The sequence below is a fragment of the Protopterus annectens genome, chromosome 4.part1 (assembly GCF_019279795.1).
Source record: "Protopterus annectens isolate FY-2018-M chromosome 4.part1, PAN1.0, whole genome shotgun sequence".
NCBI lineage: Eukaryota > Metazoa > Chordata > Ceratodontiformes > Protopteridae > Protopterus > Protopterus annectens.
The window spans coordinates 818,232,286-818,254,753 of NC_056734.1; the positions used below are offsets into that span (position 1 = coordinate 818,232,286).

General features: G+C 39.0%; 1 protein-coding gene across 2 annotated transcripts in view; it reads right to left on the reverse strand.

Annotated features, from left to right (window-relative positions):
- The window catches only part of ATG16L1 (autophagy related 16 like 1), a 1,009,779-nt gene extending 991,260 nt beyond the window's left edge, over nucleotides 1-18,519 (reverse strand). Inside the window, exon 1 of one of the 2 annotated variants that reach the window (XM_044070583.1) lies at nucleotides 18,131-18,519. In XM_044070583.1, coding sequence (XP_043926518.1) covers nucleotides 18,131-18,245 — 115 coding nt within the window. In that variant the 5' untranslated portion in view covers nucleotides 18,246-18,519. The remainder of the gene's footprint in view (nucleotides 1-18,130) is intronic. The other variant, XM_044070584.1, reaches the window with a different exon arrangement.
- Nucleotides 18,520-22,468: the final 3,949 nt, after the last annotated feature.

Sequence of the window (22,468 nt, forward strand, 5' to 3'; positions counted from 1 at the left end):
TCACAGAATGAACAATTTTTAGGTATCAATGCTACTACCTTTCTTAAATTTAATAAATGGAAAGATCTAAAAGTACATTTTAGACATAATTGAGCTAAATCTATTCAATAGGAAGTCTGAAAGTGCAGTTTATAGAAAAAGCTTCTGAAAATGTACATTATACAAGTAATCTCCCTCATGGATAGCTTATTATGCATTCTAGGCTTGCTACCAAGCAAGACTTAATTAAAAGTATTAAATATTACTGTTAATTTGCAAAAAGAGGTTATATTTCCATGTTAAACACTACAGCTAAAATTTTCTGAAAGATTTTTCCTCCTATTTAGGAGAGACTATATCAGAGAAAGGCACAATGTCCAACTCTTGCACTGTGTCTAATGTACGATTATTCTTTTTACAAGTGTTAAAACTGCATTAAAATAGACAACTGGAAAGTTACATAACTTGTTGTATTAGCCAACTAATTGTCTTAACTACAACTTTTACTTACAAAAATAATAGTTCTATTACATCATTAAATGGAGCCCACATCTGTTGGCTTATCGGACTGAAACAAAAGGAGGTTTTACTCTCTTTAAATTTTGCCTAGTTTTTTGGGTATGATTAAAGTTAATGAAATTACTATTGTTTTAATCTTTGTTAGCCAGAAGTGCTCTTTGTAGCACCTGCAATGTGCCCACAATTGACCCCTTCTACAATACATATGGAGTTATGTACATTGGCAGCATATCTAAATATTAATGCAATTTTTTTTTTTTTATGAGACCCATTGTTCCCACTACTATTAGAACTGTTTAGGCAGCCTTCCACACTGCCCTAACTTCTGCCCGCGAATCCTGGTATTTTACTATAGCTGGTTCTCTCAAGTCTATTTTCTGAACTGTTGGTAAAAGGTGATCCCATGTGATATAAAATGCATCACTCTGTAATGGCTCACATTTCTAATGCTTCTCAGATATGTTTGCACAATCTCTAATGCAACAGTCTTGTCACATTAGTATGCAAGCCCTCTGCCATTAGCGTATATCACATCCAACAACATGATGCAAGACTTTCCAGTTCTATTTTACAGAACCTGCATTTGTCCATTTCTCCCATGTGTGCAATGGACTTTGTAAGCCAACATGTATGCAATCCACTGTCTTCGGCAGCCAACATTAAACCTTTCATATTTTGGTTTAAATTAATTTCTCCTTAACAATTCCTGTGTCAAAATCCTAATCAAATGAGGCTATTCCAGGGGGTTATGTATACTTACCACAATACTGGAGCTTTTCCACATTTATTACCTTCTCATCTGATACTTCTACTTATATTGCATTTTTGGCACATTTAGTTGCTGCCTTCTCCTTATATTGTGTTTTTGGCACATTCAGTTGCTGCCGGATGTAGACTTCTGATTTGATATGCTGCTACTAAACTAAGCAGGGAAGTCACCTTAGCCTAGTAGTCTATGAGAAGTCCAACAACCCAGAGGGCCTTTCTTCTAAGCCTAGCCAAGTCTTCCCAAAAGAATAGCTTAAGTTTATTATTCCATGTTTTAAAACTTTCACTATGTTTGGATCTGATGAGGTCAGCAGATATGTATGCAGTCTGACAACTGCAGATCTGTATTTGTAATCAATTTCAAGGAGGCCCACACCTCCTACAGAACATGAAATATAGTCTTTGGGTATACAGCGATTTTTATGCATCGCTTTAGCATGAAGCATTTTTCTTATTTCCTTGTCCAAATGATCCGATGCCTTTTGGGGTCAATCACCTCAAGACTATAAAAATTAGTGCAAGAAAAATCAAAATTTTACAAGTGCAGCAATTGTTCTGTTTGAAGATGCATTTGAGAAAGTATGTTTTCTTTTAACCTTTGCCAAATTTGAGTCTTATGCTTCTATACATTTACACTGTAATGGTCAAGGGGACAAGTTGCACTGTTAAGCTTCCTAACACAAAAAAGCAAACAAGTTACAGTACTATCATTAAATTGAAGTGAAAAATGCAAAAAAAAAAAGATAGTCTTTACAAGCATACCAGCTTACATAATTCAGAGGAAAAAAAATATTTTTATGTTTTGGAACAAGTACTTTTGTGTAGAAGTGGCATTTACAAGAACAGAGTCAAGAGAGACTTTGTGGCAGATGAGACCTTGATATTATATATATATATATATATATATATATATATATATATATATAATCACATAATACATCACATATGATTAATGGATTCATTAACATAAAAGAATCTTGTCAAAAATTTACTCCAAGGATGTCAGTTTTAAGAAATGTGAACATTTATATTAATAAAATGCTAAAGCAGTGGTTTTATCAACTTTGCCTACTGATGTATTTGTTTTTTTAAATAATATTTCATAATAGTGAAAAATATTAAGTAGGAAGACTCCAATCACTCAACAAATAAACAGCACAAAGAAAACCTGCCCATGAATTAAATTTTGTGCCACATCAAAAAGGGAAAGCAAGAAGAGTGTCAGGTCTCTACTATTCAAATAGCTTTAGCTCTACTCAAACTTTACCAGCACATTTACATTAAAATCAACCGTGCAGTAACGGATCAAAAAGAAAATCTGTAAGCAGAATGTACGTTGCAGGCCTGGTTTAGGCCAAGCCTGTAAATGGTGTCACACTGTTCACTTATGGAAGTAACAAAACAAAAATTAAATAAAAAGAATGCATGACCAACTGTGTACAAATGTTTACAAAGCTCAAGACTTTGTCCAATAAGACGCACAAATTAGCAGAGCGTCATCGATGGGAATCAAACCTAGGTCAGCAAGTTGTTACAGGTACCCCTTTTGATACATAAACATTGAGAAAACTTACTGATGCTAGTCAAACTAAAGGTCTTGGACCCATCTAGTCTTCCCCTTACCTCTGCATATTCTCATGGACAGCGCACTCTCCGATATGCATCTATACGGCTCTTAAAATAGGCAAGAGAAGTACAAGACCCTCAGAGGTTTCTTCATCTACAGGCAAACCGTTTCTCTGTGCAGCTACTTTTTAAGCTGCCCTTCTCAACAGAGACCTGCCAGCCACAAGACTAATTGCCATAAATGTTTTATGTGGTAAGATGTCAAACACTTAAAAGTAGAGCTAAGCTATTAAATCACAGGCCTGGCAATTTCACCATGAGTTTTTTTTCCTTTAAAGATCGATCTGACAAGACATACTTGCTATAAAGACTAGCTTTGGGTCATCTTTTCCAATGGGTTTGGATGAACAGGCAAGTCTTTGGCAAATCTTTTAGAAAGGCTGAATTCACAAGACAGGTGTGTGGCCCAGTTTCACGTATCAATTGTATTCCCAGAACCACACCCCTTCCTCACTTCCCCTTCTTTCCAATGCTAAGGATCAGGCCATCTTCTCAGGCTAGTTGATTTACTAGGTCATCCTTTAGTTCCCCACAAGGCGAACCCCCTCTGCTAAAATGCTTTACTCATCTTCAGGACTTTACAGCCATTTCCTCTGTTCCTGCTCCCAAATGCAACTCACAGCACATCATCCTTAAGTTACACCTCTTCCTTGCTCAAGGATAGATAGATTAGTAGTAGGCTAACTGCCCTTGCAAGCCATTTTAAGCCTAGCCAGTTATCACTCGAGACTCAAACCCTGCACCTTGTGTTTGCAAGGCAAACACCTTAGCCATTAGGCCACCCTCCCAACTATTCTGCACACCCACCTTAACAAGAGAAGAGGGTAAAGACCACCAACAGCCAAGGCTGAAAAAAGGCCTTTACGTCAGGCCATTTATCAACTTAGCATACAAGGAAAAAAACTGGATGGGAGTATGCCTAAAGTGAACATCAACAAAATTCAAAGTACAGCTATGGCTTAGAGGAACAAAGTCCAGACTGCATCATAGAATCAAGAGTTAAACTACTGGCTTAGGTGCTGAAGATATGGGTAGGAGGTTGGGAACGAACAATTCTTCTCTGCCTGGACCATCCTGTGCAGAAGAAAACTATGACCCTAGTCAGTCAAATTGCCCATATGCAAGCAGAGGACTTAAATAATGGGAAGGTAGCACACTTGGAGTTCCAAAGTCAGTGATACTAGTTTGAGGATGCACATAACAGGATACAACACAATCCTTTCATGGTGATGTGGACTGCCCATCTTGGCTACCGGTGTGGAGACAAGGAAACAACCACTACACGACAGCTTCCAAAGAAGGAAAGGCTGAGGGTGCAGGGGGTTCAAGACTCCACCAATCATCCTCAGGAATATTTACTGAGTAGGTGTGACATACAAATTTCTTCAATTTACTTAGCATCAAATGTGGAATGTTTTCCTAAAGGGATCAAGCTTGGGGAAGTTTTTTTAAAAAGGTTACATTTTAATATTTGAAATCAGTAACTGCTCTTTATTTGGGGAAAGGTGTCCACCAGGTAGCACATGCAATTTGATGCTTGACATGGTGTCTGGACTCACTTTTCTAATATTGCCACTGCAGTGCAACTTGAGGGGGGTGCTGCATTTCTGAGTATTTCACCTTTCAGTTGAAACAGAGCCCCCCACACACTTGCTATGGTGGGAGTTCAGGCAGCTGTGAAGACCTCAAGCACTTATTAAAAAACTAGGATACTTTGCTTCTGCATTAAAACAAAAGATTATGTGCCTCCCTTTCCCCACTTTTTTAATATCCACAATTCTACTTCAACTCTACACACCATTTACTGGTAAAGAACAGCTACACAGAACAGACACCATACCATTATAAAAACACTAAACACAGAGTCACAATCTCCAAGTTACTTTAACCACACGCAAAAAAATACTACCCCCACTAGCCTTAAATATTGTCCTCCTCTGCCAAGGGACTCATCCTGTTTTGTCCTCTTGCACAACTTCTAAGAAGACTTTTACATAAGCAGACACCATTATACTAGATGCATAATCTCCACAATTCACAGTAATTAGGCATGAATCTTTGCAAATACATCCATTTTGCACAAATGGTGTACAGAAAATATTCCTGTGTACAATATAGCACACTATACAATTATGGAAGGGCTAGAGATTATTAAGGTAATATCCAGGTACACAGCAAGGTGCATCAAAAATAATTTGGCATGTACATACATCATTTACCACTTTGGTTAAATGTTAACCTTAAAACTAATATCCTAGTAATACTTTCTTACATGGACTGCATGAGCAGGACATTTCCTTTCATGAAAACTGGGGTAGCAGAAGTTATAGGTTACATTATCAAGCACATACACAGACAGCAATGCATAATTGCTTGAATGTAGCTACATCGATATGGCCATGGACAAATATTTAAAATGAAGGCACCAGTACAACATTACACTCAATCTAGGTTTCCAATAGGTACACTTTTTGAGACGTGAACCTCTGGCTGCTTTTTAAAGACCACCACTTGGTTGATTTTTCCAGATTTTGACTAGCACACCAGATCAGCACATGGAGAAAACTTGAGGTATACAAGTAGTTACTAGACTCTCCATACAAGTAGTTACTAGACTCTACATCCAGGTTACAAGTGAAAGCTCTCACAAAAAGTCAGTTTATAGGGTACTCTGAATAACTTTATTCCTTTTAGTTGTATCATACAGTGTAAAACTGCTCTTCAGCAAATATGTTACTAAGTACAGAACAGTAAACGTCATTAAGTAACTCTGTTGCTAACATTAATGACTCAATTTCATTTGCCCAAGATTACTCAATGTTCTACACATGCAAGGTGTACAATCTGTGGTTTGAACAACATATCTTTTGTGGGGATAATACTGTAAGGATACTGAACATGCTAATCTCTGGAGCTGTACATCAACTGCTGCCTTGCTCTTTGGTAGAGCATTTCATATTTTGTCTGATATTTTAGTTTGGTCGGCAATCTGCTGACCTCTGCATCTGTAAGTGCCCTACACAAGAAAACAAACTGATCTAACAATTGTTTAATATTTCTGAAATTTAATACACAAGAGTGCTGCCAAGAGCCGTACTGAGATATTTCAGCCTCAGGGTGTTGCAAACAATTGAAGTTTTAGTAGTAATGCTGGTTAGCCAGTTGCATTACTGGTGGTTAACCAGCTTGAAATATTTCAGCACAGCTCTAGGAGCGATATGCATGTTTGTGTTATCTTTGTAGTATCAGTGCAAAAGACTGCTCGACAATGTAAAACAGGAGAGAACCTTGACACTCAAGACACCCCTTTGAAGACAACTCCAGACTACCTGCATGTTTTGTTGGCAAGATAGTTTTAAAGAGATGACAACCTTGTATGAAAAGCCACAGCTTTTTTTTTTTTTTTTTTTTTTAATTATATAGCAGCACAGCGTGATTTACATATCAGATAAAAGCTACAACATCATCATTATATCATTACCAAAATGTAGAAACACTGAATGTCATCACTTATACAGCAGAAAGTTCACTCCTCACTGGGTCGAGATCTAGCAGAGGAACACCCATAACCAGAGTTTCCACATGCTCGCAAACCCCTCATGTGGTGGTGACGTTAAGTACCTGCATTGCGGGAAGAACCACACATGCCCCTCAATTTAGGCAGAACACCCGTGTCCCCCAATGTCCAAATAGATTTCAGTGTCTTAAATGCTTGATTCAAAATACTCCATTAGTTTGGGTAAATAAACTACCCTTCAATAAAACATATACCTGTAATGCAGGATATGTCCAAAAATTCCTTAGCTTTATAAATAAAAGCCCCCTTGAGCAGTCAAAACATATCTACTAGAAGGCTGCTGACTGTATTCTTACAAATATGGGTACCTCTTGCAACACCACTCTGGTATCCTCCTTCCCCAGTACACTCAGACCTTCACCTTTAAACTCCCAAAACACCCCACTTAATTTAAGGGCTACAATTATGCCAACCAACATATTCTGATAAAATAAAATTCACTTAAGATTGCATCACTCCTTACAATGACAAAGCAGCAAACTTAAGTACCTTCAGAAGAACCAGGTATCATAGGAAATTAAAAAAATAAAACTACCCTGGTTGTCTACTACGAAATACAGGACATGGGAGATACAGGCAACCAGACACTCGGTACTCAAAATCCTTTATTGAGCGCTTTCATCTCAGTGTGCCAGACTTCTTCAAATGTTTAAAAACACATGCAACTCAAATTAAATTACCCCCCCCCAATACAACAATAAGATTGTTATATTGGGGGAGGTAATGTCATGATAAAAAAAACACACACGACTACATAGTATTTATTGTACCAGTACATCACATACAATAAAGACAAGTTTCCAAAAAGGGCCAAGAGAAAATTTTGTCATTCAAGCCAGGGAACACACTGGCAAAGTCTAACCTGTCATTTCCATAACTGAGTAATCAACAGGACCCCCCGTGACCCAAGTCCACATGGTCAATGACACAGAACTTAAAGAAATGGTTGGGAAACTCACAGTCTAAAAAGGGCATTTTTATCATTGAGTGGCACCAACCTTGTTTCCAACTGGCATGATATGCAAGCCGGCAGCAGTATGAACGTTCCTACTTTTTTTGTAACCAAATGGTAAGGAAGGGATGTAGCATGGGGTTCCGAAGCAGCCAGGACTGGTGGACATAATGGGAACCTGGACTGGCAAATCAATAACTTTCAGCAATAGGTTTTTCAATTCAAGAAGCTGCACCTTGAGAACTGCTACTTAAACAAATGCCTCAGACGGGAACGTCACGAAGGGGTTATGTGAAGTACCCTACGGGCTTGGTCAAGGACTCCTTGTTGTATTGTGAGTGAATTGCCTTTTTTAATAAGCAAGGCTGCGACTTACTGAAATTATTAAATTACTGACAATGTATGGAAAGTGCCTAACCATAACAGCGAGATATGAAAGCTAGACGCCAGTATTAAGTCTGACTTATTTGTGCATAAATTAAACAATTACAAGAATGTATTTGACAACTAGCTTAAAATTTAAGACAAGAAATTAGTTAGGGATAAGAGTGATTACGACAATGGGAAGGCCTATCCCGACCCTCCTTTAGGTCAACAGAGCAATTACTGGGCGGAGGAGGCTAGTAACAAAACAGATGTGAACGAAAACTTAAACAATGGCCCTAACAGTGATGTTGACCCTTTAGGAAATCCACCGCTAAGGAGGTCACAAAGATTACTGAACCAAAGGAACATGACACAGGACAATTCCAGGCATGCCCCTCGGGTACAACAAAATTACTCTAGGGGGAGGAGGAATTAGAACTCCTTTTACAGGAGAAATTAAACACCAATAGTGTGGAAATGGAAGAGGGTTGTTTGATTGCAACTAATGATTTTAAAATTTACAACCAGAGTCATGTACTTGTTGGTACAGAGTGGATAGATCTCGGAGAATGGGTTAAACCTTGTGCCTGTACAAAAAACTAACTTATTTGAGACAATTTTACAGCTGAAGGTTTTTTTTTTGTAGAAAGATGAATTTAGCCTTACATTTTAAGGATGGGAATTTTGAAACAAGGCTAGGACAAAGTTTAAAAAGGTCCAATACTTTTTCACCCCCAAGCATGCCATGGTCCATATGAGCCCTTCCCAGCAAACTTATACCACTAACAACAACCTCACTGTAGATAAGATGGACTTATTACACCATATTATTTCAAACAGATTAGAGTCATGACACTGGACAAAGGTGGGGGCTTCATCACAGACGTCAACGATTACATCAATAGGATGTTGGAAATTTTCTACAGCAACACACGTCAGAGGTCGCCTGCAATGAGCTGAACATCACTTATAGGAATATAGATCTGGTTTTTGATAACATAGATCTGGTTCTTGATTAACTATTATTAAACAGGCAGATCACTTTGGAGGACCACACATTTGTAACAACCCCACATCCACGGATCTCCACAACTTGTGGGAATCCTTAAAATACATTAATGTATTAACCCCCACTTCACCCAATAGTGGACGCTAAAGCATCCAAGACATTTTGTATAGACAAATTTGACTCCAAGGCTAAGCATGTCTTGGACCATCGTCCATACTTTTTCAAGGATTCATGGGATTTTTTTTGGCTAAGATAGGTCAAGAAATTTATGACAACTTACTAATGGCTACAATTGACATCTGTGACCTGTTTTCAGTTGTACCCGATGAACAAGACCAGAGTGGTTCTACATTACTTGTGTAGGAACACGGATTTTGATCACAGCACTATACTTACATTAAGAACTTGTATGGAGTTGGTCTTGAACAATTTTTTGCTGTTTCAGCAAACCCATGGGAGTAGCTATAGGGGCGTGTTACACCCCATTTTTTGCCAGCGTTGTCATGTCAATGGGAGGACCTATACATATTGAATTCTCCCTACAAAAAAACTCTTGGGCACTCTATGGGCGGTACCGAAACAGTATTGTTGTGGAGAGATGGGGAGGATAAATTGGGCAAGTTATTTTGATTAACAATACGACCCCTTTTTTGCGGTTCACTAGGAGTGTGGACAAGCAGACACTCAATTATTTAGATGTGACATTAACAAAAGACTACAGTAACAGAAACTTTTCCTCCCAGTTATATAGGAAACCAACGCACTCCAACACACTTTTACACTGTAGTAGTTGGCACCCCATACACCAGAAAAGAGCTTTGGTGTAAGTGCAATGTCAGGCTAGTCAGCCTGATCTCTGATCTGGACGAGATTTCCTCACTGAGTGTGTAACTTTGCAAGGCATGTTGAGTAAGAGGGGGTACCCTGACCAATTTATCAAGAACGAGGTAAAGAACAAAAGGTTGGGAGGAATTTATCGTACCCTGCTAGGTACCAGTGTGGGTATGAGACAGGTAGGTGTCCGTGAGAATGAGGGGAGTTTTGGGAGAGCTATGGTGTTACCATTTAATGTGAATGTCCAAGACATCTGGAAAATTATTAGGAAACACTGGGGGTATTTTCAGTCTTGACGCAGACACCTCCACCCTTCTGGGAAGAACCCCTACTATAGTTTACAAGGAGGAGGCTTCCCTTAAAGGGCTATTAGAGAGACCACTATCTTCAAGAGAAAGGGAGCAGTTTCAAATGCGGTAGGTGTCCTCAATGTAAACACATGATTGACAAGGAACAAACTTGCATCAAGAATTTTGGGAGAATTAGACCCAAGAAGAAATATTTTTGTTACAATAAGGGTGTGGTTTATGTGACCCTGTGTCAGACCTGTGATGGATTTTGTGGGGGCAAGACAAAACGGGCCATCAAGCAAATCAACATTTATAGGACATTAACAGTAAAAATGATAAAAACTCCCTTTTTAGACATTAGTGAGTTTCCCAACCATTTATTTTTAAAGTTCTATGTCAATGACCATGCGGACTTGGGTCACGGGGGGGAGGGGGTCCTGTTGATTACTACTTACAGTTTATGGAAATTAAATGGCAGGTTAGACTTGATGCCAGTGTGTTCCTGTCTTGAATGACAATTTCTCTTAGCCCTTTTTTGAAACTTAAATTCCGTTTATTGTATGTGATGTACTGGTACCGTAAATACTATGTAGTAGTGTGTGGTTTTTATCATCATGTTTTTAAGATTGTTATATTACGGGGGAATTGTTTGACTAACCTATCATGTGGCAGGAGATTGTATTTAATTTGAGTTGTGTGTTACACATCCTAAAGAAGTCTGGTACACAGACGAAAGCGCTCAAAGGATGTAGAGTACTGAGTGTCTAGTGCCTGTATCTCCTATATCCTGTATTTCTTGGTTGGTTTTTGGTGTTTTTACTGGTGGTCTACCACAAACAGAATTCTTTTGCTGTAGAATTTACAGAAATATAAAAATAAAAAAGACAGCCTTATAGGTTAGAAAACTTTTACTACAAACAAATTCAGTGCAGACTTCATCCCAAACATCTCTACCCAAAAGGCCAAAAATCATGTACTTCAAATTATCAAAAAATATTTACTGAAACAGCTAACCAAGAACAAAACTACTTCCTCCATGGGACAATACAATATACCTGGTTGCTTGATCAACAGTATTAAACACAACTTAGGAGACAGACTGTTTAATGTAAATGTTGCTTCTAAATATGTATCAGAGTGGTGCTATACAGCGGTGTCAAGTCAAGACAGAGATATCATAGCCACTAGAAGTCATTTCCATAATCTATACTGCCTTCAATTTCATTAAAATCTTCAAAGCCAAAAATCACTCGCTCCGCATCTCACTCACCTCTGCTGTTCTGGGCTTCTCCCCTTCCACCTCTCAAAGTAAACATTCCTCAGAACTCCCTTCAAAAAGGATTGGAAAATGGCATACACAGATGGAACAGAGGGATAAAGCACTAACTACTGCCCAAATAACCAGAATTTGGCTTGGGCAACTGACGGCTCAGGCAGGCAGGATACGGGTGCCTACACTTGGGGAGGGAAGGTAGCCCTATTTGGGTTGCACTGCTGCTCTAATGACCAAGCTTGTTCTCATCACCAATACTGTGGTAAGATTATGGCAGCAGCTGCCTGTGTGGTGTGGCACCACACAAGCACCAAACGAGAGCGACAAAGCAAACATTTATGGTGACAAAACAGCTTGCACCACAGGAAGATGCCTCCCAAAACACAACCCCCATATGGCTACCCCCCTGCACAGTGCTGGTGGGTCTGATTAAGGTAATGCTTAAAGGTCAAGCTTACACGGGTGGGGTGGTGGTGCTAAAAATATAAAATTTACACAGGGGCACTTGTGCCTTGGCCAAAATTTCCACAAGGGAATTTAAAACCAGTGCAGTTTTTCCCTAGCTAGGCTACAGGCTTCAGCAAAATAAAAACTACACAATTTTAAATGAGGACTCTGATGTTTCCAAATGCATCAGATCTGAAGTGAATAACACTGACTGAAATGATAGTGCTTACAACACATATGATAAGTTGGTTGACGTAGCCTTCATTTCATGACTCAGTCACTCTGCTTAATATATATTATCGCACTTAGTTACCAGTTATAATCTACATGTTCTATTTATTACAGACTGAAATGCACATTTAAGAATTTCCACTATAATCTAAATGACTATGTATGAAGGGTGACAGCTTTTTTTTTCTGTACAGTTACTGTAGCAATAAGTTATTTGAAAAGTTCTACTAACCTTTAATGGGTGTGCACTCCTTCTAGAATTACATTTTTCTGTCTTTCAGCCACAGTGGGACCAGACTTCCCATAACCCTGACCTGATTAAGTAGTAACCAGAAGACTGAATGCCTGCCAATTTGAATTTGATGTACTTTTAGCTAAAATGTAGACTTTAGTATATTATCCAGTCAAATAATAAGCCTTTATTTAAACTTTAGGTTTCATCAATAACTTTGTTCCAACTGTCAATTTAACCACTTAAGTTAGTTTCTTGCTTTGTGCAGCGCTTTAATATAGGCAATTAAAAGTGACTTCTCATGGAGTGCAATAGCTAGTACAGAGAAACGAATGGAACAAAATTGTACGGCTGATTGTTGGCAAGAGAAAAAAATGCAAACATTAAAATGCTAAAATCCTGCAAATCAGCACTCAACTTTTTAAATTTTGTTTACAAAACACAGCAAAAAGTGGTAACGATATGGTGGATAACATGTTTAGGCCAGAAGAGCAACAGTGTTTACCATCTGTAGAAAACTGGCTCCAACACTGGTTGGAATTTGTTTGGAGACAAGTTTTCATAGAATATTTAAAGCAAAGTACTCCAGATTTTGGGACCTACACTGGGGAAAAGTCATACCGCCACATTCCAGTCATGTACAATTAAGGCAAATGAGATCAGAGCAGCAGAATAAGTAAGTACCATTAAATCATTTGCTTTAGGATAAACAGAGTACACCAAAAGAAGTTTAAGACTAGAGACACAAGAGGATAGGTACTGGCATGCAGACGGATTAGACATATATTTGCTTTATCCAGGGCATACCTCTCAACTGTTCCTAAACTAAGTAAAATGTTAATGCCCCCTAAAACTGGTGACTGTTGGAGAAGAAATTGTGAACTACTATGTTTAATTCACACACTCTTACTCTGTTGGTATCTGAAGAAGTGTCCTAGATTATTTGTGGATTTATCTCTGGGTCATGGCTCTCAGACAGATTAAACCACACTGCAAGTAACATAGATCCTTACTTCTGGGCTTTTTTCTGAAACATAACATTTTAGAGTCAACTACATATGGTGCAATTAAAAGGGACCATGTAACACAGGACTGGAACAAACCTGGCCTCTTTAGTTAAGATGGAGACTTCACAGGACACTTTAAAAACAGCTTTACATTTTACAGCTACCGAATTCAAGCTTTCCAAACCTTTACTTTACACAGTCTTTGTCCTGAAAATTCATAAAATAACTACTACATGACTAAGTAAAAAGGCAAAAATAAGTCTATGCACTGCTCTATGAAATAAACCAAATGTAAAACACAAATACAAGGTCTTGAATTTGCACACATACACCAAAATCATTAAAAAGTATCAATCTCAGTCAATACTTGCATCCGAGACTCAGGTAAACCCATTAGGTACAATGGTGACACAAGATCATAGTACAGAAATTCTACTAAGATAAGTACAACTAAGCCTACAATCTATGCGACTTTGCCCTGAAAATCACTAACAGAATCAAAGCCGGTATTAAAAAAAAAAAGTCAGCTCATACACCAATGTTTGGTATTCAAGGAGTTGTACACTTGCACAGATTAGATACAAAACCTTTTATGAGTAAGGGTGTCAGTTTCCTGGGTGCAGCACTTCAACAGTAGAGACTCAAAGATAACATACCAGATTCTGATGTTCAGAATGCAGGTTCTCTTTCTCTCTCAAGAAGTGCTCAAACTCATTTATACTGACAACTGCACAGCAGGACAGGTGACTGCAGATGGCATGAGGGAATGTTACAGATGGAATGGCACTTATTGGAGAGAAAGAAGTTTCACTACCATTTTAGCCAAATTTTCTTTAAATCAGTGAATACCACCTAAAATAGCCCCATTCCCAATAGGAATAACCAGAAAAACACTCTTAAAAGCAGGATTCTGAAATTATGCACAAACCAAAAGAAGCAATGAAAAAGAATGCACTGCACTACACACAAAATCTCAATAAAACTGTACTAGCTCACTATTATACAATGAGCCAAACTAATCTAATGAAATTGTTTACCAAAACAATACTGTACCTCATCTAAGCTTGATCTATCATACAAGTCTACTACACAACCTTCAAATATGTACAAAGCAATCAAACATTAAGGGGGGGGTACTGAGCCACAGAATAAGACTACATGCATGCACCTTGGGAGTACTAGCAAGCTTGTACAACTTACACACAGACTCAAAAGTGGAACATAACACTTGAGTAAACTACAGTTACAAGACAGAATATATTTAATCAGTAAAAGTTCAACAATTCTAACTAGTCAGCTAAAGGAAAGAATGGCATATAGACACGCATGAACAGTCATCAGAAAACAGGGGATCAGGTTAACTGAAACAAGAGTAGTAAAATGTAGGCATAACAGACAAGGAAAGGATGCCCAGAAAGTGGAACAAGTAATTCCATATGGTCATTTCCACTACATTTTAATCATGGTTCTGACATAAGACTTCATTTACAGTATGTACCAGAGTAATTATCAGAACTGATTCCAAGTAACACTACATCATCTTAATTGTAATAAAGAAATGGCCAAACTCTTTGAACATTTTCCACTGGGTAAACAGTGATGGGTCCCAGTTGTGGTAGCCTATAGCAAAACATGCTACCGTTAAGCCTGCTGCAATTTACAGTTAAGGAGATGATGGAAGCTATCGAACACATGCAGAGAGCAAGTTAAACAGAAAAAATGCATGCATCTGTTGAGGATATCCTGGAGAAAAAAGCATCAGCTTACCCTAGAGGCTTTCACATGTACAGTAATTCAGAACTACACTGTAACCACAAATAGACACTACATCCTTGAATAAGGGTCAACACTACAGTCAGCTAACAAATGAGGAGTCATCAGCATACTGGAGTGATCATAAGTGCTATGATAAGAAGTGGCCCCAATAGAACTCTGAGGAAATCCTAGGCCAGCTAAAATAACCAAGACAGACTGTTCCAGATGACTACAGAAACATATCAGACATGAAAATGAAAGAATCTCTCCATGAAATATTCCAACCTTAAAGCTACACTCACACAAATATTTTCATCGGGATCAGGAAAAATGGCAGCTACCAGCATGTCACAACTGAAGTGAAAGCAAACAAACTTGCAGGAGAGTAGTGTTTGCAATACGCTGGGAATCAAGTCAGGTGGTAAAGAGATGTTGCTACAAGTTAAGACTGCATACATTTACAGATTTTAGAGATTAGAGATAAAAGCACCATAGCAAGGTCCATTCTCAATCATAGGTCACTAGAGTTAGCTTACTGATGTAGAGGCAAGGCATCCATTAAAGTCAGTGTTGAATAAATACAACCTATTAGAGACTATGAATAAACATAGGCTTGTTGTGACCATTTTTACAGACTCTTAAGAGACAGATCAGCAAACTCAGTACTAAGTAGGGGAAAGCAGGGTTATGTTCATGTGCAGTACCCCGCCCCCCCCAAGATGTTTGCTGACATATAGGAGGGGCTTGTCCGATCATTCACAAACTGACACTAAGGTGGGTTTTAAATCCTTGATGGATTTTGCAGAAGGCAGACACTTAAGACAACCACTACCATAAATATAACACACAAAAATAAACATACACTAACAACAAACTAAACCAACTCTAAAAATCATTCTTGTGATATTTCAGTTTAAGACACACAACCTTGGAGAACAGATTACATTACGTTACTCCTCCTCATGCCTCCAAAATGCATTATAAAAGAAAGGATTCTGTTGGGTAACCATGACAGTGAAGGCAAGATGGTGGATCATGATGGGGGGAGTACTACATACCTTTCATAAGTGTGGTTACGATGACTTGGGTTTCTCTCTCTCACAAATTGAGTCTGCCAAGTGGAAGAAGTGTGCCTCTCTGTGTCAGGTTACACAAAGTGAACAGAGCATAAACCTGGTACATGCTTCCAATGCCCCTTACAACTGTTCCACAGTGGAATGGACCAAAGAGACAACTTTCGTAAGTAGCAGTTATTCACAATTGCGTAACAGTCGGATACCTTTTTAGCTGCTACCTGACAGCTTACAATATATACATATCCAAAGTGTACTGCAATAAAATTCCAATACTGCTGTACTGATATATTTTTCCAGGGTTATTCCTCTGAAAGCATATACTACCACTCAAAAGTGTCCTCAACTTAAATTAGCAGTCACACAACTGACCCCACTGACTGTCGGGTCAGCAAAGGAATGGTACGTCTTAAACTGAAATACTGCCCATATTCCTACCGACAAATGTTTTCTACCACAGAGTTACAGTGAACAGTAACCCCCTTAAGATTGCCATCTTAACCCCCTCTAAAAATTTCACACTGAAGCTAAATACTGCTATAAAGTGTGCTGCACTAACCTTACATTACTTCTACTTCACAACTGAAAAAAAATCAATTGTACTGTACTGAAATCAACACATATATTAGTGTAGTTTACAGTTATTGCAAAGGGGTAAAAGGAAGCAAGACTTCACTGAAGAGACAAGCCTATAGGTAGTACTTGCTGAGTAAGCAGGGAGGTACAACAACCAAAAGTTACAGATCTACAACCAGGGTGCTGTAGATTGTTCATCACGCCTCAAAGCAAAAACATTTGGGGGTCATAATACCTCCCGTAAGTTTGACTCGATCAGAAATCGCTCATTTAAGGTCACAAAGTTATGTTTACTAGCACTGGGCGTTTCAATTTCAGAAATACTCAAGAAGCCAAACAGACTTCAGTCGCATATTCTCCGCGTAAACATTTACTGTTTGCTCACTGGGTTAGCTATACTTGGATGTGTGTCGGGAGTGGGGGTGCGCTCCATAATAAGATTAGTGTGACCAGTGACTAATCAAACTAATAGAGGGATACAAACCTTGCAGACACATTTGCGAATAAACATTCCAAATGACGCGGAAGAGCTCTGCAACGTTCTGTTCTACAGTCAGGCCGCTGTTAAGATGCAAAACAGACGTTAAAGCGGTTCACCCATGGTACAAGATTAAAGATACTGGTTGCAATATTACATCCTAAATTTTTAAGTGCGAGTCTCGGTTTGGAGATTCAGTCTAGTGTCAATGTATATACTTAAATATTGGATCTAAAACTTAATTTATCCAGCTTAAGCTAGTTAGTTTTGGTAGCTTGGTACATAACTGTATCGTGGCAAGCCTGCATCATACAAGCAAACTTGTTTCCCCTATGCGCCACGATTCCGAGATAATGAAAACAATACACAATCTGCGCGCTTGCCATAACACCACTAATAAGCCTCGGTGTATGGTCTTGAATTCGGCAACTGTTTCATAATGCTAACGAAAGCGTGAAGAGAAACATTAACAGTAACGATGTACTTTGTCTAATCAACATATCGCCCGGGTCTTTTTTTTTTTTTTTAATGTTAACAAACCTGACACTGAGGAATTGGCAATCAATAGAAATACACCGCACTGCACTGTTAAAACTGGTCTCAATTTCTTTACTGACCGACATGAATCAACATAAAAGGGTTAAACCACAAGAACATACTGAACATATGTTAAACAGCTAGTCTGCTACCATTTGCACATCTTCTGCCGTTAGGTAAACGGTGCCAATCATTTTACTTTCGCTATAGGAAGAATAGAGTGCCGTCCGCCGGCCAGGTCGGTGATGGGTGCATCCCTGCAATGGGCAGTTACTGTACAAGCGAATGCAATAAACCTCTCTATACCACATTTCGTTTACCAGGACCCAATTGCACTGTTTGGATCCAGCATGCACCTACTTTTCTAAACTTATACGTGTTTATACATACATTCCAATACGCCACTTACACTGCAGAATCGTGCCCCCAGCCCCAATGCTCCGTTAACATATTGCAAAACCACCTTTCAGCCAGTCCTTATTATATATTGGGCCCCATCGGTGAACGGCTTACTATACAGGTATCAGCTCACGTTGTTGGGATCACCATGTCCTAGACAGACCCAGTAATGATACATCCCTAGACGCGTTACACTACTCACACTGCAGGATGAGCTCCTCGAAAGCTTGCCTCTGTTGCCTGTCACGCTGCCTCAGCTGTTCTCCGATGTGCCGTTTCCAGGAAATACCACATCCCGAGGGCCTACGGCCCGTCATTGTGCTACCTTCCTTCTTCGTTCTATCCTCACCGTATCCGTTGTGCCCCTCCCTTCACGAAAACCACTTTCGCTGGAACACCAGTCACTGCAAGCGACCCCAGTACTAGGGACCTCACTGACTTCTCCGTCCAACAATATTACGTCATACAACTAGCATTTGTGCGCCTGCTCCAGAATTCTGCGGTTCTTGCCAGTAAAGTAATCAGCTACCCATTCTTCCTACAGTTACGTAAAGTCAGTATATCATGTTAACGTTTTAGGGCCTATTTCATTGTGAATACCAAACTTTCGCTTGCTGCACCCCTTCAGTTCCTAAACAACTGTCTTGTATTTTAACCTTATCTTGCCTTAACCTCCTAGTTTAAAACATCCACTACAAATTCCTCTGCTCAAATTATCGTACCCACTATCTGGCCATCACCCTACTGCCAATAATAACACGTGACATTTGCGAAATTTCTTGAAAAATGTTTATAGGCAAATATTGGAATTTATAAATATGTCTTGCTGTTGGATAAACAGCATGAATTTAGACAACTATAAAATAACAGAAGCAATGCCCTCCCTGACAAAATTCTGCAGCAAATGATTACAGGGGCCATATTCATAAATAAAAAAAAGCTTTTGAATGTGTAGACTGTTATATATTACCGTAGAAATTACACAATATTTGTTTTGATTTCCCTGAGAAAGTTATGCTATAGTTTAAAAGCTTCTTGCCCAATAGAACCTTTACAATATTTGCCAGGTTTTTTAACCAAGACCTTCAGAGGTGTGGAACTGTGAGTAACTGGCTTTTCATCAAAACGGATACAAAATTAAAGTATTTTAATGGTTTCAATTCTGCTTAAGTATTTAAGTTGCACTTACAGTGAGTGACCTGTGTGGTGATGCTACTTTGTACTGTTCTGCTTTGTTCCATCTGATTGCATTTTTTTAGTTTGTTCTGGGACCTTGGTCTTGTATTTTAATTAGCAGTTGTGGGAAGATTGTGTTGCTGCATTATTTTGCACTTCTATTTCCCCAAGTAAAATTACTTGTAAAAGCTATCTGCATTTAAACCTTGCAGGGCCATGGTCTTGTAATTTAATTCACAGTTGTGGCAGACCTGTGTACTACTACTACTACTATTACCGATTTGTGCCTTAGTCATTTTATTACTGCATTTATTTGCATAAACAGTGTTACTTGTAAATTACCGCATAGTATGGTGTCTTAAACTGTTGTAGAAGTTCAATAATGAGAGAATTGTTTCTGCTCCAGTTTGTGCTTCAGTGCTTTTATATTATGCTTATCATTTACCTGTTTGCATCCCGTGTCTGTGCTATCCTAGTTTCTGAAAGAGTTCCAATATTGCCTTTATTTGATTGGATGCCTCTCTAGATAGCCTGTTTGTTCCTTGAAAATTTTCCCAACTCTCCCACCCTTTTGCTGCTGCTGCTGCTGTTGTTGTTGTTGTTGTTTCATAAGGCTGCCTCTGCCCTCCACCCCTTACTATAATCTGATTTCCATAATCCCTCCATCCCCTTTTTCATTGCCATTGACTGTCATATAAGCTATTTATGTACTCTTCCCACCCATTGTTTTTCATAGATCCATGCCCAGCCAGCAAGCCAGTATTGCTCTTGAGTAAACCCTCTTTATTACATATTGTCTCCTGCTCAATTTCCTGGAACTCAGCAAAGCTTTGAATCCTAGCTTGAATTCCAGAAATGTTTTACTTGTATCCAGTGCCATCAAGGCAAAGTTAATTACATTTGATTGCTAAACTGCACTTCAGCTATTTTGAGTAATCACTACTATTTCTTGTTTTTATGTGTGCATTTCACTGATTTTTTTTTGTAAAAACGTTCTTCCTCTCACTGTTATTGCTGTAAGATTGTCTTGAAATTGTCTTCAGCAAGGTACTGCCAGCTAGTTGTTTAACTGGTTTGTGTTAGCATTGCACTTATTGGTCCCTTCTCCTGTGTTTTACCTTAGGAGGACTGGGTTTATTCATCTTCTGGCAAGAGGTATTTGCCTGGTCTATCTGAGTTGGGAAACACACAAAAAGACTCATAGTGTAGTCATCTTATTGGCCAGAGAACTCATTATTTCCTTTTCCATTTTTTCTGTGCTGCTATAAATTTTGTATATTTGCATGGGTTAGCAGTGCCCTGCACAGTAGCAAACACCTAGAGAGCAAATTTTTCTTATGGAATGGTCCCTAAAACTGTAACCTGCAAAGCAGCAATATAGCACAAATAAGTACTGTGCTGACAAGCTTAGAACCACTCGGTGGGCATTGTGTGGTAATACCTACAGATTTACTGGAATTCAGTATTGTGTAAACATTAAAGTTAGAAGAATTTTGTACTATTATAATACTCTGCCACAATAAAGCACCCTTATTAGTCTGTTCCAACAAAGCACCCTTAATAGCCTTCTAACTCCAAAACACCACCCCCTTGTAGCTCACAAATAAAGGACTGGACAGTATGGCTATGCAATTTCTTAACATCTCTGTAGCCAGCTTGGTAGATATGGACAACTTGAGACAATGTAGCAATTGTCTCATTTGCTGACAACCACTTAATCCTTAAAGATTCAGATACAGTATGTGATAGGTGTATTTACACAATGACACTGGAGGTTAAACTGTTGCATACAGGTACACATCAGGTTGTTGAAATCACGCACACAGCACCCACCTTACATAACACACAACATACACACATAGACTAAAGTATGCCGGGGCGCTTAAATGCAATCTTCCTAAACAACAAAAGTCACCCAGACCAGCCATTGTCAAAGCTATGCCTCCCTCAGCAAGCCCAAAGACACTCAGAAATAATAACATCTAACACCACACATGCTATCGCTCTCATTGGACCCTCAAACACTAAGCCTCTAAGTCAAGCAAATACACTTCCCAGGACTCTCATAATAGGGGACTGCATTGTAAGATATTCTGATGTCCCTCTAACAAGGCTGAACAAGGAGAAATAACTGTTAGCTGCTTATTTGGAGCCAGGATCTGCAAATCATGCATGCGCTGATGTCATTATGACACAGGTACCAGTATGATTCCATCATAGTCCATGTAGGTGTAAATGACTGTGCCTCCCTGAACTATATGAGGCGAGGCATTATGGAACTTTCAGACCATGTCTCAGGCTGGTATGAGCCTAGCATTGAGCAATATATTACCTTCTCTGAGAATGATGCTACAATATGAGGAAAAAATATTGATTTCAACAACTGTCTGTCTTTCTGGTGTCATTTTAAAGGGGCCCAATATTTGTTATCTTGGGAGGGCATGGTCAGCAGACCATGTTGCTGTGCCAAGGATGATCTGCACCTTTCCCTCTAGGCTTTTAAATACTGGCTAAAATTTTATCCACACCCATATTACCTTTTTTAGGCAATGCCAACTTGACAAACCCACCAACATAGCAAAATCAACTCAACTGAACCTTAAGATGTTACTGCTCAATGCCAGGAGCCTGAATAAAAAATACACTCCCTCCAGGCCCTCCTCACACTCAAGAATATAGACATCTGTGCAGTTACCGACACATGGTTTAAAGTAGCAGAGAGTAACTCAGCAGTGCAAGGTTTTAGTGCCTTACACGATTTTAGATCAGTAGCTGCACAGACAAGAGCTAAAGGTGAAGGTGTCCCAATTTGCATCAGTAACAATCATGCCTGAAAGGTGGTCAAACAGGATAATGTGCTGGAGGTCCTCCATGTGCATATCACCATAGACAAAATTCTGTACCATATCCTATCTAGTTATAGGTCACCCTCCATGTCCCAAGAAGCTCACAATGCATTCTTTGACCTACTGAAGACACATAACATCCAATCTAACATCCTACTCATGGGAGACTTTAATTATTCCTCTATAGATTGGGATGTCTACAAGGCCTCAGATCTACAGACACAGAGATTTCTGGGCTTCATAAATACAAACACCCTTGTCCAAATAGTTAATGCACCCACTAAAAGTTCCAACATGCTGGACCTCGTGCTCACAAATATGTGAGAATGCTGCACCCCCAATGCCTCATTCTCCCTGGTGAGGTCCAACCATAAAGCTGTCTCCTTCAAAATCAAAATCAATTCCATGATCTCATTAAAACCAGTGACATTTAGCAACGATTCCAAGGCAAATTGCCTGTTATTAAGTGATGGTTTGTTAGAATTCAATGCCTCTTCAAACCCTAAGAAAACAGCAGA